Here is a 19,257-nt window from a genome sequence, read left to right as displayed (position 1 = left end):
AGAACATAAGAAAATGCCATACTGGGTCAGACCAAGGGTCCATCAAGCTCAGCATCCTGTTTCCAACAGTGGCCAATCCAGGCCATAAGAACCTGGCAAGTACCCAAAAACTAAGTCTATTCCATGTTACCATTGCTAATGGCAGTGGCTATTCTCTAAGTGAACTTAATAGCAGGTAATGGACTTCTCCTCCAAGAACTTATCCAATCCTTTTTTAAACAAAGCTATATTACTGCACTAACCACATCCTCTGGCAACAAATTCCAGAGTTTAATTGTGCGTTGAGTAAAAAAGAACTTTCTCCGATTAGTTTTAAATGTGCCCCATGCTAACTTCATGGAGTGCCCCCTAGTCTTTCTACTATCCGAAAGAGTAAATAACCGATTCACATCTACCCATTCTAGACCTCTCATGATTTTAAACACCTCTATCATATCCCCCCTCAGTCGTCTCTTCTCCAAGCTGAAAAGTCCTAACCTCTTTAGTCTTTCCTCATAGGGGAGTTGTTCCATTCCCCTTATCATTTTGGTAGCCCTTCTCTGTACCTTCTCCATCGCAATTATATCTTTTTTGAGATGCGGCGACCAGAATTGTACACAGTATTCAAGGTGCGGTCTCACCATGGAGCGATACAGAGGCATTATGACATTTTCCGTTTTATTCACCATTCCCTTTCTAATAATTCCCAACATTCTGTTTGCTTTTTTGACTGCCGCAGCACACTGAACCGACGATTTCAATGTGTTATCCACTATGACACCTAGATCTCTTTCTTGGGTTGTAGCACCTAATATGGAACCCAACATTGTGTAATTATAGCATGGGTTATTTTTCCCTATATGCATCACCTTGCACTTATCCACATTAAATTTCATCTGCCATTTGGATGCCCAATTTTCCAGTCTCACAAGGTCTTCCTGCAATTTATCACAATCTGCTTGTGATTTAACTACTCTGAACAATTTTGTGTCATCTGCAAATTTGATTATCTCACTCGTCGTATTTCTTTCCAGATCATTTATAAATATATTGAAAAGTAAGGGTCCCAATACAGATCCCTGAGGCACTCCACTGTCCACTCCCTTCCACTGAGAAAATTGCCCATTTAATCCTACTCTCTGTTTCCTGTCTTTTAGCCAGTTTGCAATCCACGAAAGGACATCACCACCTATCCCATGACTTTTTACTTTTCCTAGAAGCCTCTCATGAGGAACTTTGTCAAACGCCTTCTGAAAATCCAAGTATACTATATTATATGCAAATATGGTAAAAAGGATGACGACTTTTTTTTAGATATGTTAGTGTTAGAAGGAAGTGTAAAAGTGGCACTGTGAAACTCAGACATGAAGGGAAGGAATATGTAGAGGCTGATGAGGAAAAAGCAAAATCACTTAACAAATATTTCTGTTTGGGGTTCACTGTGGAAGTGCCTGGAGCAGGACCACATAAAATGAACAAAAATATGACTGGAAGTGAGATAAACCTCAGTGAAGTTTTGGAATAGTGTGTTCATGAGGAGCTAACTAAAAGAAGATAAGGTGATGGGGCCGACTGGCATGCATCTGAGAGTACTAAGAGATATCCTGGCAGCTCTGCTAGCTGACTTTTAAATGCTTCTTTAGGGTCAGGAGTAATTCCAGGGGGCTGGAGATGGGCAGATGTGGGTCCTATTCATAAAAGTGAAAGTAATGAGGAGGCTGAGAACTAGAGACCTGTTAGTCTGACCTCTGTGGTAAGCAAATTAATGGAATTGCTGCTAAAACAGAGAATAGTGCAGTTTTTGGAATTCAGTGTATTGCGAGATCCTAGGCAGCATGGTTTTACCAGAGATGAATCTTGTCTGACAAATCTGATCAATTTCTTTATTTGGATAACCTGACAGCGGGATCATGAGAGTGCTAGATGTAGTGCATTTGGATTTCAGTAAGGCCTTTAACATGTTTTTGCTTAGGAAATTTATAAATAAATTGAATGACCTTGGTATGGGACCTAGAATGGCTGACCGGACTAGAAACTGGCTGAGTGGGACATGACAACAGGTAGCGAGCAGTAAATGGAGTTTTCTCTAAGGAGGGAAGTGTTACTATTGGTGTGCCTCAAGGAGGTCCTTGGACCAGTACTTTTCAATATTTTCGTGAGTGACATAACAAAAGGATTGTTGGGAAGGAAAATCTGTAACGGAATGAACAGCCAGGACAGTATGGAAAACATGAGGGATCTAGCAAAGCTTGAGGAATGGTCTAGTGTCTGGCAGATAAAAATGCAGAGTAATGCATTTAGGATGCAGAAACCCAAAGGAAAGAAACAATATTGGAAGTGAAATTCTTCTAAGTATACAGGAAGGGTGGGATCTGAGGTTGAATGTATTTGATGATCTTAAGGTGGTAAAACAGATGAATAAAGCAACAGCAAACACGAGAAAAATGTTTGGCTACATAGAGAGAGGTATGATCAGCAGAAAAAGGGAGATGATATTGCCCCTGTATAGATCCCTGATGAGACCTCACTTGCAATATTGTGTACAATTCTGGAGACTGCGCTTTCAAAAGGATATAAAGAAGATGGAATCAGTCCAGAGGGTGTCTACTAAAATGGCCAGTGAACTTTGTTCTTAAGCATATGGGGATAGACTTAAAGATCTAAACATGTATACCCTGAAGGAAAGGCAAGATAGGAAAGATAAGAGACATTTAAATATCTCAAAGGTTTCCATGCACACAAGGCAAACCTCTTTCAACAGAAAAGTGGCTCTAAAACCGAGGATCATGGGTTGAGGGTGAAATGGAGTAGACTCAGGAGTAATGGTAGGAAATATTTCTTTAGAGAGGGTGGTGGATACATGCAACAGCCTCCCAGTGGATGTGGTAGAGACAAAAACAGTGTCTGAATTAAAGAAAGCGTGGGATAAATACAGGGAATCTCTAAGGAAGTGATGGGAATTTGGGAAAATGGGCAGACTACATAGGCCATATAGTTTTTTTCTGTGATCATGTTTCTATTATAAAGGCGTGATAACTTCAGCACCAAAAATGAAATGTGTAACTATTTCTGGTTCTGTTTATCTGTTCTGGATTTATCTGTTTTTTGCCGTTTTTATCCACGATGGCTTTGAATCATCTTTTCTCTAGTTCACTGCGGCGAAACTACAGCTGGGAGGAGAAGCAACCGCGGAAAGGTGTGCGGGCAGCTAAAGGGCTTTCGAATTTGGGAGTGATGAGACGACAAATTAATTTCGACAATGCTTATGAATGAAATTCCATTATCGCCCATCAATCAACACCACTGCATCATATCTGTAAAGTTATTCCTCTGATATTCACACTACTACACATTTACCGCAGCGCCGCCTGACATAATCTAGCACGGTCTCGGACGACCAGCGCGGGAAAGAGGAAAGAAGAGAAGGCCACCAGCAGAACGACAAAGGAAAGGGCCGCGAGGAAAGTACCAACCCCCACCCGGCTCGCACCTACCTTCACTTGGTCAAAAAGCATGTGGTGGAGCGGGGCATGCGCATGGTTGCATGCCGGGAAATGTAGTTTCGGGGGAAGCTTGGGGGCGTGTAGCCATTGGCCGGACTCGTAAACCCGCGGCCAGGTGACACGAGGAAGCGACGCTTCCTCGAGCATGTTGACACGTTGCCTAGCAACCCTTGGCAGCGTGTTGCTACCGTGGCCGGTGTGATCAACAGGAGGGACCCGGCCAGCTCCTTGTCCTCTAAACGTTTCCAACGGAGCGGGCTTTTCTTTCTTTTTTTATTATTTTTATTTTTCAAAAAAAAAAAAAAAAAGTCATCACTTCCCGCTTTCGCTGCCCCACCTCTCGCTGCTAAACTATTACCGGAAGAAAAATGGTGTCAGAAAAAGAGAGCGTGAAGAAACCATCGGAGTTGGCACAGAGAAAGATCAAAAAGGGAGTCAAGCCTTCTGAGGCTTTCACTGTTAGAGCAATGATGAAAAATTCTGTTGTAAGTTAGCAAAATTATTAATTCAATACATATTGGTGCATGGTGAGTGTAATTTCTGTTTCTAGAACTGTTATTGCCATGATACGTTGACTCGAAAATATAACACCCACCCACTTGCACCCCCAGCGGTTTTAGGGGCCGGTATAAAAGTAATAATTCTATAATTTGCCATACATCATTAAGCGCTTTGACAAAGTAGTAAGAACAAAGATTGGTCATTGTTGCCTGAATATAGTGAAGTTATGATCAGAACAGCTCAGGGAAAATCTGATCTTTTGGAAGGTGATCAACTGCCTTACACTTTGAGGGAACTATTAGTTCCTCATTTTGGTTTAAAATTGGACATTTTCTTTCATTCACTTGCAAAATAAATGTATCCAATCCAGTGCACCTCAGTGGAGCTTTATGACATACACATTTCATAATGTCTCTCAAAATAATACTTGAAAGTTACCCAGATTGTCTGTAAATCAGTTTAGCTCAGTTCCATCATAGATTTCGGAACAGTATTTTCAGTCCCAAGGAAGAATTCTACTTCTCTTAATTTTACATTCAGTATTTAAAAAATGGCGTCTGATGGAACAAGCTCCTGATGATCAAAGAGTTAAAATAAAACAGATTGTTTTTAAGAATACAAACTAGGGAAATATTCGGTCCTGATTCAGTTTATTACCTTACAGAAAATTATTTGTGCATAGCTAGCTGACAGCTGACAGCCTGGCAAACAGGAGTCAAGTAGAGCACAATTCTATCCTAAATTCAAATCAGAGAAATAATTTTCATTTTTGGGGAATGTGAACTTTATGCCCTACTTTAATATTCTTTATGTTTTTATTTAAGAATGAGATGTAGGATACAGAACCTCCTCAAATAAATACAAAACATTTTTGAATAGTTAAACGCTTAAGTGATGCTTCTTTTTATAATCAAGAGTGATATTTTTGACAAAGACATAACTTACTCTGACTCAGCAATACAACAATTAGTTATTGATAACAGTTCTTGACTGCCTCCCACTTAATCACTGGAGGAAGAGATGTGACATGTGTCATGAAGGGAGTAAGATGGAAGCATTGAGATGCAGCATTGGTAATGTTCTTTTTACTATTGCAAATGCTTTTTTCACTAAGGAAAGAAACAATACTAGTTTTTCTAATATGTAGCATTTTTGATAGCCCAATCTGTACTCCTCTGAAAGATGAGACCTGTGAGAATGCACTGTCCAACCCCCTTAGTAATAACGCTATTATCCAATTACAAATTAGAGAAAACATACAAAGAAGATAGCTTACTTGAGATCACATAAAACAATGACAGTGTCATAACTTAAAATTAAGAGTCAACAAACAAGTTGTAGGTGATACCTTATTATTTGGGCTAACACAAATAATAAGGTTATTTGTGATGAACTTTTGATAACTATGTTCCCTTTATCAGTTCAGTGAAGAAACAGTATTGTTACATTGAGTTTAAGTAGTACAGCATCAGTAGGAATGAGGTTAGCTGCATACGCTAAGAAGTTGCTGGCAACATTACAATTACAGCTCAGAAAAGGAATAGAAAGGGGTTTGATAGAAGAGACAGGGACAGTAGAACTTTACAGTTTTAGGGGACAGATGTCTGATAATAGGTGAGAAAGCCAATGCACTTATTAATATTTTTGTGTTTGTTCCAAAGTTTTGATTATCTTAGCATCAAATGGTTCGATATGGTTCTGAAATTCCTTGTAAGTATCCTGATTGTGAGGGTATTAAAGAAATATATTGTTTTATCTCTGTGAAAAGGATGTGCTGTCATTTAAAAATGACAGATAAATATAAAGTACTTTTTTAAAATTTTATTTCATTTCTGATCAGAAATGACACACAAAAAACAGCAAATGTTTGTTTCCCCTCCTTCCCATCTTTTAGCATGCATACAATTCTTATAGCTTGTACTATAAGCCATCTGTCTTCACTGAGCTGATGAAGGGAGCATAGCTTTCCAAAGATGTATTGAGCTGGCTCAATAAAAATCATCTTCAAGTTGTTTATTAACTGTTATTTCTATGTGTTCAAGTGGACCAATATGGCAACCCCAGTACTATCTATTTTATTTTTTATTTATTTACTTATTTTTTTAATATTTGTGCCGCATCATACCAGGGTCTAGGTGGTTCACAGTTTTAAAACATACACAAGAATTATATACAGATGGCAACAGACAAATTAAAACAAGACAAAGTATAACAACACTGAACTACAATAAGGCACAACTTACTAATATCAATAGTTGTCAGTGCAAACTTAATATGAGATCACAATAGAGTGCTGAAAGCCTCTCTCAAAAGGTGAGCTTTTAAGTTCTTTCTGAAAAAAATCACTGGTAAACATGTTATTCCATATTAGTTTTTTTGTTCATTTAGAATGCAGTTTTCTAGATTCATCTTTTAATTATGGTAGGTTTTGGCTGAGACAGAGTTAATGGGTGCTATGAAAGGTGTCTTGTTTCTCCAGCATTTTATGATTTTTTTCAAGATAATATTACATGACAAAGCTCAGCAATTGTAGCATTTTCACAGCTACCATATGTGAACACTTTAGTTAAATGTAACATGCTATACACAAATCACTTGGCTGACATTTTTGAACATATGCATTGCTGCAATTGTCTGGCTTTTGTGTGTTTTCTTGTATTTTTCCTGGAATTTGTTTGTTTGCTTTCTATGACAGTGTTTATTTTTTAAATAGCTTTATACTATATATATATATATATATATATATATATATATATATATATATATTGGACCAAGTTTCTCACTGTCTGTTCTGCCTGATACTCATAAGGTAATTAGAGAAAGTTCCAGACAAGCTGAATGATTCTAGTCCTGAAACAAAGGAGTTCCAGAGAAGTTCTTTAACAAAAATCCCTAAACAGATTATCCACAAGTTTAAAGAAAATTGTCCAATTTTGAACAGCTGTTTTAAACTGGAATATCATATAATGGTAATATAAAGGAACATCATAATTACTATGAGTATAGAAAATAACATATATGCATACAGTAAGGGGCTGTGTAAAAATGGCTGTTATTAGATAAGAAAGTGACTCAATGCTGTTTTGACCAACGGAATTACTCATCTTTGCAAATCTAACATCTAGACAGCACAGAATGACTTTCTAAGTCAATGAACGCACGTGGACTAGAATTATTCAGGACTTTTTCTATTTCAAGAGGTTGATGTACTAAAGAGTTTTGCCCATTTAGTGCATGCATTCCAATGTATATGGTGTTGCAAATTGATATGTGTATGATGCTTGCTGAGTACACAATAGGTTCGATGAACTCAGAATTTTTCCAGTAGAGACAAAATAAGAGAAAATTTTAAATACATATGTTTTATAGAGCTAAACTACAATATATATATATATATATATATATATATATATATATATATATACTACCACACCCACACCCACTCCCACATACACATGCACTAGATTTCTTTTTATTTAAAGTTCAATATTGGCTTTTTTTTTCTTTTTTTTAATAAGGAAGGTGAGGATGATGGCAGCTCACCAAACATGTATTTTATTAAAGAAAACTAACAAAATATTTGGGGCAGTTAGCATCTTTGCTAAGCTAATCAAGCAAATGTTTTAAGATATCAACTTTCAAGACTGCTCAGACTCTTTCCTTCGATACTGTACTGCAAATGTAGCTGAATTTCTTTTTTGGAGGAGTGAAAAGCTCAGGTTGAAAATATAGAATGTAGCTTACCTGCATTTCTTGTCTTATTGTTAAAGAGATTTGCGAAGATAGCTTGCTGAGAATGATGTTCTATAGGTGTTGTCATACTATTGACCATAATATGAAACTTTCATATAGTTAGAGAAAGTAGAAATGGTTCATTCTGTAGAAGTCAAATACTAATGTCTAGATTCTGTTGTGATTACAGTTTTGAAACTAACTAAAATCTAGAGTTAATTTTTAAGACTATAACTTCTGGAAGACTGAATATGCTTAATGGAAATGGAAATTAGTTGTCAACAGCAGCATTCTCTTCTGGAAATTACTTACTTTTACTGCAAAAATAATTAGGCTATTTTTACTTCAGATCCTGTTTTCCAAAGCATTTTTGTGATAAATAAGTAAAATTGGACTCAGCTGAAGAAGAGTTGGGATAACTGTACAAAAATTAATTTACTGCTTCATTGCCTGTGCTGCTGGTTCTATAATTGGTTTTATTTTGTTATTTTGGGTGTTTTGTTTTTGTAGTATATTTAGTTCTGAACTATTTAGAATACCTAATAGTTCAAGTTAATAGTTCTCATATTTTCAGAACCTTTTCTCCTGGCTCTTTTTTCTTATATATTTTGGAGTTCTTTGGTTTATGCATGAAGCTTCAGAAGCTATTATATGTGTGTGCTTATTCAAGTCTTGCTTGCAGTAAACCTGAAGTACATTGTTAATACTCCAGGTCTTATGATATACTGGAATGCTCAAAATATGGCTCAGTTAAAGGGTTACTTACCCTCAGTGGTGTCAAGAATAAAATAAGCCAGAGTTCCTAATCCTGCATTCAAACCAAGTCATAAATGTAATATGGGTCATCTAATCTACAATATTAAATACAATATCAAGGAAAAGAGGCTAGAAAACACAGAAGAGTGGTTTAATCTAACAGTCTTTTACACAAATCATTGATGGTGGTTTATGCAGGTTTTGCAATATTGCAGACTTTATTATAAATGCTTTTTTCAACATTTTGTTTCTGCTTTCCTCGTAGCAGATTAGAGGCACACCAACAAGGCTTGAGGTTTGTAGATGCGGAAGGGAATGGAAATGCTCTTTATGCAATCTTGATAAATCTCTTTAGACTTGGTTTAGATGTTTCCATATACAGTATTAAAACCTGTGTGGCCAGATATTAATAGCTAGTTTTGTATAAGATGGTAAAGTTTGGAATACATTATTTCTGGAGGTACATTTAAGCCTAAGGTGTCACCTGTTTGAAATTTTAAAAGAGCTAACATACTAGAGAATAATTAACAAATATGAATAACTATTCAATCATTCATTCATTCATTCATTCATTCATTCATTTATTTATTTATTTTCTCTTTTTTTCTATACCGCCTACCACAATCTAGGCAGTTTACAAATTTTACATACATACGATTTTAAAGTAAATAAAATACAATACCAATACAAAAATAATATAAAACATACAACAAGAATAAGCGACTCTTGACCTTCCCCTCTAGGTTCTTTTGTTGCTTAACTCGTCAGCCCTGTCTCTTTACCTTTAGATATCAGGTTTTTAGCATTTACCTAAATAGCTTATGTTCTATCGTTAGCTGTAACTCCTCTGTCATTGAATTCCTGTGTAGTGGCTCTGCCACTGTAATCGCTCCTTCATGCACCATGTTCAAGCTAGCTTCCTTCACTAAAAGACCTTTATTCACAGATCATAGTTCCCTTTGTGGTACATACCACTGTAATCTGGATCTCAACCATCCATTTTCCAATTTATAGAGTACGTTATGTATTATTACTAACACTTTAAAATGGATTCTAAAAGATACTGGCAACCAATGAAGGTCCTCAAGTACAGGCATGATATATATGTTCATACCTCCCCACTCCACAAAGTACTCTGGCCGTGGGATTTTGTAACAACTGTACTGATTTAATCATGTTTTTTGGTAACCCTAGAAGAAGTGAATTACACTAGTCAATAGTATTTAGTACCATCATTTGCATAAGTAACCGAAAATCATCAAACCTCAAATATGGCTTTAATCGATGCAATATTCATAACTCGAAGTACCCAGTTTTCACCAGCTTATGCGCATGATCTTTCATAGCTAATTTGCAATCCAGCTGGACTTCCAAGTTATGTATAACTGACGATAGTACAAGATCAATTCCTTCAAATGACATCTTCAACACACTGGCATCATCTAAACACTTTTTTCCCAGCAACATAATTTCGGTTTTACTGGTGTTCAACACTAATGATTTTGAGTTAACCATATTTTTATTGTTGACAAATATGATGTCAGCGTTTCAAATGCTTCCTTCAGGGAATTCTTAATTGGGAACCAAAACTGAATATCGTCTGCGAACATCCTATATTCTACCCCAATTTTCCCAGAACCTGACATAACGGCACAATATAAATATTAATAGGGCAGCCGACAGGGAAGAGCCCTGTGGAACCCCCATTTTAATATCAAACCACTTCGAAGTTCCCATTCCAAAAATTACCTGGAAGCTTTTCTTTGAAAGAAATGAGGAAAAGCAGTCTTTCACAACCCCAGATGTATCGAATCCAGACTGACGATGTAGCAGCAAAGTATGATCGATAATATGTATGTTAACCAACATTTTGTTCCCGGGTGGGGCTGTTTCCAGAGTTATAGAATTAAGCATCACTATGTAACATATACATAAGTGCCCACCCATAAAAGCCAGTTCAAGCTTACTCGACAGTAAAGACATGCTGATGTTTTTAGCTCAATCCAATAGAAAACATACCATTCTCTGGTGACAAAATTAATAACAACCATCCCAAGAATGGATTTCATTTTCCTGTGTTATAATACTCTACATGTACATTATCAACGTTTATTCATTATTATTTAAGTATTCTGTGGTATGCTAGTTCTCCATTAGAAGTTCTAAATGCAGTGTGGTCATACACGAAACCAAAAATCTGTGACTGAGCACCGGTCAGAATATTAAGCTAAGAGGACCATATTCAAAAGCATTTAGTTGGCTAACTTAGAAGTCAAACCAAAAAAAAATCAAGCCACTTACACAGTGATATACAATCAACAATATATCCAAAGGGGAACCAACCGGTTCACTCACTGTGAAACTGAGTATTTATATGTACTCTCTTAGGTGTTTTTGTATCCTATTGTGCATATGTTTATACAAATTTTTATAACCTACACGCCAAGTGGAATTGAACTTTCTCAGTGCTCAAAGAAAAAATTTTTTGAGGAGTTGGTTGGGGTTTCATATAATCGTGTAGGCAACCCTGCCACTTTCGAGCATATTATAATCATGAACCTGCCAACGTCCTCCTGTTTTTAATGTGTATGCTATTAAAATCTTTTTTTAATAAATGTCTTTATTGATAACTTTTTTTTCTTTTCAAAATGTATGAGACATCCAGCGAAAATATATGAACCTAGAAGAAGAACTTTGATGATACTCCAACGTTGTTTTAAGATGACGCTACACCACCGCTACTACACTGTTGGGTATGGTGTAAATCTCTTACTTATGCTTAACATACTTTGAGGTGCGATAGAATGAACAAAGAGTTTCTTTCATGCAGAAAGAGCGCGACTTTAAGCATAAGTAAGAGAATTTCCCAGTACCATTCACAGGCCAGTAGAGCCACCTGTGTAAAACATACAAGATAATCTTCCCTTCTCCAGTATTTGTCAATATCACGGACTAATGTATTATATTTAAAATTATGCTTTAAGGCATTGCACCCAAAAACCACAGCAAAGTTCACATTTTTTGCTGTTACTGTCCTTCTGCATTACAATTTATTCCAGAATATACATACAGCCTCTGTTTACATCATCAAGCCTGTAAACAAAATTTCCCAATAGGAGTGAGAGGGATAATAAGGAGATCTTTAAACTGAAAGGAATTTAAACAAAAATTGCTCCATCTAGAATTACACTTGGACCCTTTTTTTTTTTTTTTATCAATAGCAGAAATGCACCTTAGATATGGTCATTCTGGAACAAAAGTTCCTCTGCAGAACTGAGACCTTTCAATATTCCATGTGTTGCACTTTATTACTTCCAGCCTATCTTCAGGTGACTTATTTTAAATTGCTTTTTTACATACTCAGCTGTTTCGCACATTAAGAATCTGAAGCTCCATTCGGCCTGGTGCAGGTGTACTTGGACAGCTGGAGTGTTCATCTCTAATGCTGTCAGCTCACATGCAGTTCTTGAAAACAAGTTTGATGTGCACACACATTTCAGTAAATGTATTTAACAGTGAAATGGAATGGTTTTGGAATTCTTTGATGGGAAAGTTAAATGAGGGCTGTCCTATAATTGTTTCCATCAGAAAGAACACGTCTGGAGTTGTGTAGTCTATTTTTTCTGCTTACTGGCCAAATGGGCAAAAATGTGATTTTTAACCTGTTAACTGAGCAGATATGAACTGGTAGTCACAGTAGGAATGCACAGTCTTTCCAGTGATCTCATTTTTGTGAAAGATTTCCTTTGATGCATTTATTATAGTACCTGCTGCTTTTAATATGCTATTACAAATACTGTAAAAGAAAGTTTTAGTAGCTAGCCATTTTGAACACCTGCCACTGCAATTCTTCACTGAATTTTCCCTCAAACAAAGCTTGCCAAATTTCCCTATAAATCTCAAGGCAGTCAAATATATCAGTGCACTACTATTGCTACTGTTCCAGAAACACCTTGTTCTGTATTAATGCAATCAAGTAAGTGGATTTGACCTTGGTAGATATATCATATTTCACTTGGTTTATTTTGCAGCATTTTATTTTAATTTAGTAAATGTACAGAATTGAGCAAAGCTACTTAGGCAGGTTTACAGATTAATCTTTTTTGAGATGTTTCCTTCTTGCCAGACAAAATAATTTCATGCATCTCTTTACATATTCATGCTGTGTATCTGAAGGAACACTTGATTTGTTTCAGTGACTTATGAGTTACTGTCTAAAATGTGTTTGTTGAGATAGATAGTTTAATAAACCAAAGGAACCTTAAAGTACGATAAAGTGCAACAAGGTAGTCTTTCTCTTTGTATGCAACGCAGCTCATTCTTTTGCTCAGTAAATTCATAAAGGATACCCAGACAGTAGAATTTTGGAAGTTCTACTTAATATTACAAATTACATTTAAGAGGATGGTTCATGGTGCAGAGAAATTTGGTAGGCATAGATTATTTCTGGTTTAACTGACTTCATCATTTACAATTTTGGATACCAGATTTTCTTTCAAATTTATATCAGGATGATATGGTTTTCATTTTTTAAATAGTTGTCTGGCATCTTCTTGACTTTGCTTCCAGTCAGCCCAGAAGTCTGCATCTTGTAACTACAATGTGCATATTTTTCTAACTTTCCAATATGGCAGTGTTATTGAAATATGCTTTTGCATTATCCTTTCTCCTATGAATTCAAGAAGAAAAGGATATGATCTAATAGTTTTCTTCCTTGCAGCTAAAGTAAGCACAGGATAGGCTATAAACCTTTTTTATGAGAGCTACAGACCTTATTTTAAAGCTTCATATGCACTAAAGGTTATCATGTTATCATGCACACTAAAGCTATTTAGTGTGCATGTAGAATAGTGTGCTGTGGACCAAGGTCTTATCATGTATGCTAAAAGGCAATCCTCCCCTCCCAAATATCTTTAAATTGTTCACACAGGGCACCACTGGATTAAAAGCCTGTTCTGGTTCCCATACTACAGGGGAGATGATCAAATGTCAGTACATTCGAGTCAGAGCAGGCAGATTTCCCACCTTGGCATCAAGGGGATGGATATGTCAGGGTTGGTCAAGACACCATCTAATACCAGTCTTACTCCTTGCAGACTCTCTTGGCTGGATATCATGTGAGAGTAAGGATCAGGCTTCCAGGGTGTATGTGGCTCAGCCTCCAGGATGATTCCATCACTGCTTTGATTCCTGTGCATGTTCTTTTTCCTCCTCCTTTACGTTCTGTTTTTGGGCTATTTTATCCTCTTTTTTTCACTTCCTCTTCTGGGGTCCAGATGCTATCCTAATTTTATCCTCATGTTCCAAACGTACATTTGTACAGTATTGCAACAAGGTGACCAAGCCATGAAGAAGAGAAGACTGTGCATGCTCACTTTAGCATGTGTATGCTTTATATGTTATATTAAAACACTAATGCTCAACTCGAAGCAATGTATTGACATTGTACTTTTGAGGCCAGAGTGCACACATGCTCTTTGGGGTACATTTTAGTATTTGCACTGAAAATTGTAGTGTATCGCATGTTAAGTGCCATTTTAGCATGCATGGAAAATTTTGAGGTGGCTGAGCCAAAAAATAATGTTAGGGTGAGTTTTAATGCATAGGTCCCATAGACTTATTTTCAGCCATAATCTAGCTAGTTAGATCATGGGCTAAAAATGAGTTTAACAGGAGGCTAAACCTTATTTGGCTAGTTGGACCCTCATTGTCCTTTTCAAAGTTTACGCCTAAGGTAATATTATACAGAATTACCACACAGAATTGTTTTCTACAGTAACCTGCATTATGGTGCAGTATTCCACTTAGCAAGTGCACAATTAGTAATATGGGGCAAAAGAGTGTGATAATTAAACTGAGCTACAGTGGAAACTCAGTCAGGGTTGCGCCAAAGTCTCAGGACAACTGGAAAAGCTTAGTGATCAAATCCTCTTGCACTCAGTGCTCTAGAAGATTGTAGAGAGCTACTGGAGAGGACAAGGTAGTGGAAGCGGAGGTGGTGGAAAGAAGGGAGAAAAAGAGGGAAGATGGGGAAGGGGAGACATGGGAGAAGGAGGAAGAGAAGAGCAGGTAGTGAAAGGGGAAGAATAGAGAAGAAGTCATGGGATATAGAGAGGAGATGGCTTGGAGGGAAGGAGTCGCCTCATCGGTCTGAACTGCTCATTATGGCAGTGGAATTAAAGGTAGGGAATAATGCAGAGATGATTACTCAACAGCATCCTTTTCAGAAGCAAAGACAATGAGCTTTATCTTTTCTAGGTTCGGACCACTACTCACCACACCTTTGGGAACAATCCAGCAAGAGAGCCATGAATGAAATAGGAAAGCCACTCATGAAAATAGCTGTGTTTTGGTCATAGTTTTTGGAAATTGAGCTACTTTATTTATTGAATCACACTTAACGCTGAAGAAATGTATCCTCAATAGGCCTGTCCTGTGAAGTGACACTTTCTCACCTTTTTCTCATTCTGGTTGGACTAAGGTTTTGTAGCTTTTTGTTCCTGGTCGGTCTTTTCTGTATACTTTCTGCTACTGCTGCAATATATGCTCTATGGCTTAAACATATACATATTAATAGGGCTTCTCCTAGTACACATGGGCTTAGATTCTAATAATACTCTTTTAAACTTGTATACAGCTAAATAAAGTGTTTGTATAAAGTTCAAATTTCTCATCAATTCTGCAGTGTAATTGCTGAGGTTCCCTCTAATTTCATGCCATTAGAGCTACTGTTGCCTAAGGCAGATATTTTATAATCTGTTGGAAACCTCTGTACAGGGCCGTTTTACTCATGGAATACCATGCAACTATAAAATCAGTAACACAAACACAATTCTCAACGATCTGCATTTAGAGTGATCTATAATTCCTATACATACAGTGGTCCATATTCAGAAGCATTTAGCTGGCTACCTCTTGTCCTCCCAATGTTTATTGTTTGTGCTTTTATTGTGTTTTATTGTATGCTTTGCTTATTTTTAGTTCTGTTTCCACTGGTTATGTATGTATTTTAACTGTAAATCACTTAGATCCGCATTTTGCCTGTATAGACGGTATAGAAAAACTTTTAAATAAATAAAATAAGTATGACATTCATGTAAACTGTTTACCTTTGGTTTTCATTTTATAGTATTCATATGCTATTTTTATGGAAAATGTTATTAGCTTTTGATATAACATGTTACAGATGATTATATGGGAAACCCCAATCTCTGGCATTCCTATGGCCAGGAAACTAGATCTCAAGAATAAAGTTGAGAAGTCACTGGGGTTTGAAATTGTCCAACTTCTTTATCAGTCCATTGTTTTTGAATTTGCACTGAAAAAGGCAAGAAAGACAATAATTCATTCCAATTTACCTCCAGGAACATAGGCTACTAGACAGTTTTGGAAAGAAAATATTTCAGAGCTCCAAGCTTAATGCTCGTATCTCTACTTATCAGTTTTATATGGTGCAATATCAACATGACTGCATTCAAAATAAAGCCTTTTTGCAACCCACAAATGGCAATATATATTACCCCCAACTACTGTTGGATGCAGAGGAATGTATAAGACATCTTCTACGTTATATCTATGAATTGTTCAATTCTGTTTCACATACTTCAGCAGCTTCTATCAAAGCTTGACATATGGTATGGCTTAGGGCTAATAGCATTTGAGAAGATGTACAAGTTAGTAGACTCCCGTGTCTATGGGATAACCTTTTTGGTGAAAAGCTCAGAGAAGTGGCTGCTCAAGTAATATAATAGAATGTGGCAGAACAATCTTACCTGACGGCTCCTGAGCAGGCATCTTTTTTGAGCAATACTTCTTTTCTTACAAGAGGCCATATTTTGAGAGCTGTCCATTCTGCCCTTTTCAAAAGTACCACCTCACCTCCAATCTGGCTCCATGACAGCAACCACTTCTGGCCAGGCCTTTGCAGAGGAAGACTGTCAACTTAAAATGACACAACAGGCCCAGTCTAAGCCTGGGACCATTTAGAGTTCTTCAAACATTAAAAAAAAATCCTCCATCCTGGTGGGGGGCAGGAACCAGGCCTTCTTGAGTTCATGGTGCCAGATAACCAAAGACCGCTGGGTCCTAAAGATCATAGAGTCTAGATACTGTTTGTGTTTCTCTCAGCTACCATTCCTTCCACATTGCTTGTCTTTCAATCTAGATCTGTCTGAAAGTGCAGTATAGTTATCTTTTTTTGAGAAAAGTAGCTTGCTAAGATGACTTTGTGTGTCATTTTTACAAAATTCAAAATGAATGAGCTGCTTTGTATAATACAGCATCACAGCAACTCATTAATTTTGAATTTAAATAATATTTTGTATGTGGTGGACCTTTTGTGGATTTTTTTGCCATTTGAAGTTCCGTTTGCAAATTAGCTGATGGGCCTTTTAGTGGCTTCAGAACGACAATCTATAATTATAAATTGAATATTGTGGATTGATAACAGTTGCAGCATTATAAATATGATCATTATAAGAGCAAGAAGAGGAAATACAGCATCTTACAAGAGGGTGACAAAATAAACTGCACTGCATTTAATAAAGTCTATTTTGCATGTAAAAAAATAGCAACTTGTGTATATATTTATTTACTATATATATTTATTCTTATATTCTACAGTTTCCAGTTGATTGTGGATAGCAATTTCACATTCTTAGTGTAAAATAATATAATACAGTAAATTAAAATTGCATACAACATTTAAAACAAGATGAAATAGATAAAACAAGTTACGCTTAGGTGCTCAATTTTGTAAATTTTTTGTCTTTGCATGTATTAACTTACATGTGCAAATTTACCCTTGCAAAATAGTATGCAAAAATCAAAGTTAATGAGCTGCTATGATGCAAATTTGTGCAAAGCAGCTTATTAACTATCCCCTAGATTTATCATTCTGATGCAGCCCCTGATGCAAAACACAGCCGTGTCGGGGTCCTTGTGTGTACCATTGTTTTATAAATGTATATTCAATCTAATACTTTGTGACATATTTGTGATTATATACACTTACTAAAAGCCTATTGTAAATAATATTGACCAGTAAATTGTCTGCCACACATTATTTCTTCGTTGTATATTTATATTTATAACAGAATGATGAGGCGTGAAAAAAAACGGGCGGGGACATAGCGCTACAGGAAAAGGTGTAGTTATTTCCCGCGGTGCTGCCGGCAATAATGTGAAAAACATTATCACCCTCAGCGCTGCCAGGAGATAACTCCGTCCAAACCCTGCCCGCACTCCTCCTCTTCCCCTAATTAGAATAATACCGCTGCAATGTGGCCTGTATCGTGTGCAGTAGAGCCTTATCGCGTGTGATAAGGCTGTACTGAATTCGATACCTGCACACTGCAGAATAAAGAATGACCCTGTATGTTTACAGTCTTAAAATATGCAAAACATTTTGCATCTTTTGCAAGAAAGATAACTATACCTCAGTGAGATATAGTTACCTTTTTTGCAATGCTGTCTGTAGGAAACTTAAATGCATATATTTTGTACCATGAGTTTTGCATAGAAGTCCTGGTAGAAAAGTTACCCATAGAAAATTGCAGCAGTTTGAAGTTTAGTACATTTTAGTTTATTGGCCTCTAACAGGGCATGCTCAGTGTGGCTTTGACTGGCACACTGAGCATGCCCAGCATGCCACTAACCCTGCAGCCACCAGGGGTCCCCCTTCAGTCTCTTTTTTTCCACACAGCAGTTGCCTCGCGGTTTAGGAGCTCTGTGAGAAATTTCTCACAATTTTCCTCACGGAACTATTTGAAGTTTATCTTCTTAAAAATCCCTCATCGGGATCCCCCCATCGTGCTCCATTCCCTTCAATGCTCGGTAAGTGTTTTTTCCGGTACTTATGTTCGGTTTCTGGTGGCTTACCGCTTCGGTGCCCAATGGTCACCAATCGCGTAGCCGCCAAATGTTTACATGGCGACCGGGTTTAGGAAATGCCCCAAGTGTCCGAGGACCATGTCCATATTGGACCTACATGAAGTCTGTGTTTTGTGCTTAGGCCCCTCGCACGATGTTCGTCGATGCCCTAGTTGTGCACAAATGACCCCCAAAGGCCGTTGCTTGGACAAAATGAAGCAGTTGTTTGCTTCAAAACATACTGCTCCATCGATGCCAGTTCAAGTGCCATCAACCGTGGATGGTCCGTCAACCTCGGAGTTGATTTGCCAGGAGCACTGTGGACAGGGTGACCGTCCGTCACCGACTCCATCGAGGACATCGGCGTCATTGCCCTCGGTGCCGGGGAAAGACCGGACCGAGTACCGAGGGAAACATTGACACTGGCCCCGATACCGCAGCGGCATCGACTTCCATCGAGCCACTTGCGAAGAGGGCCCGGGGAGAGGAGCCCCATACTCCTCTGGACCCAGGACCCCTAGGCGTTCCCCACCGATACAGGTGCTGGGCACCGAGCCACCACGGGCCGCCATGGAGGCTCTGGTGACACCTAGCCTGCCTCCTACCCCGATCACCATGCCAGCCATGCCGGCTTCCTGGGAGGAATTGGACTGCATGGTCCAAGAGGCAGTGCTGAAAGCCTTACGAGGCTTCCAGTCGCCGTCGGTGCCGGCCCCCATACCGGCCCCGGAACCAGCTTCCTCAATGATGGCATTGCTCCTCGAGCTCCTCGATATGCTCATCGTTGCCTTATCGACTCCTCTGCCACCGGTTATGCTGGCATTGAGTCATCCATTGAGACCTCTGCAGGTCCCAATTCCAGTACCGGGTTTCTCGGAGGAGGAAGGATCGATTCCCGGCCACATCCCTCCATGGG

The 19,257-nt window shown here is 37.8% G+C and overlaps 1 protein-coding gene across 3 annotated transcripts in view; it reads left to right on the top strand.

Moving 5' to 3' along the window:
• The first annotated feature begins 3,662 nt into the window (after positions 1 to 3,662).
• The window catches only part of PACRG (parkin coregulated), a 1,556,366-nt gene continuing 1,540,771 nt past the window's right edge, over positions 3,663 to 19,257 (top strand). For all 3 annotated transcript variants that reach the window (XM_029594132.1, XM_029594133.1, XM_029594131.1), the window contains exon 1: positions 3,663 to 3,967. In XM_029594132.1, coding sequence (XP_029449992.1) covers positions 3,851 to 3,967 — 117 coding nt within the window. In that variant the 5' untranslated portion in view covers positions 3,663 to 3,850. The remainder of the gene's footprint in view (positions 3,968 to 19,257) is intronic.

The sequence above is a fragment of the Rhinatrema bivittatum genome, chromosome 3, assembly GCF_901001135.1.
Source record: "Rhinatrema bivittatum chromosome 3, aRhiBiv1.1, whole genome shotgun sequence".
In the NCBI taxonomy this organism is placed as follows: Eukaryota; Metazoa; Chordata; class Amphibia; order Gymnophiona; family Rhinatrematidae; genus Rhinatrema; species Rhinatrema bivittatum.
This window is presented reverse-complemented; position numbering and strand designations above follow the sequence as displayed.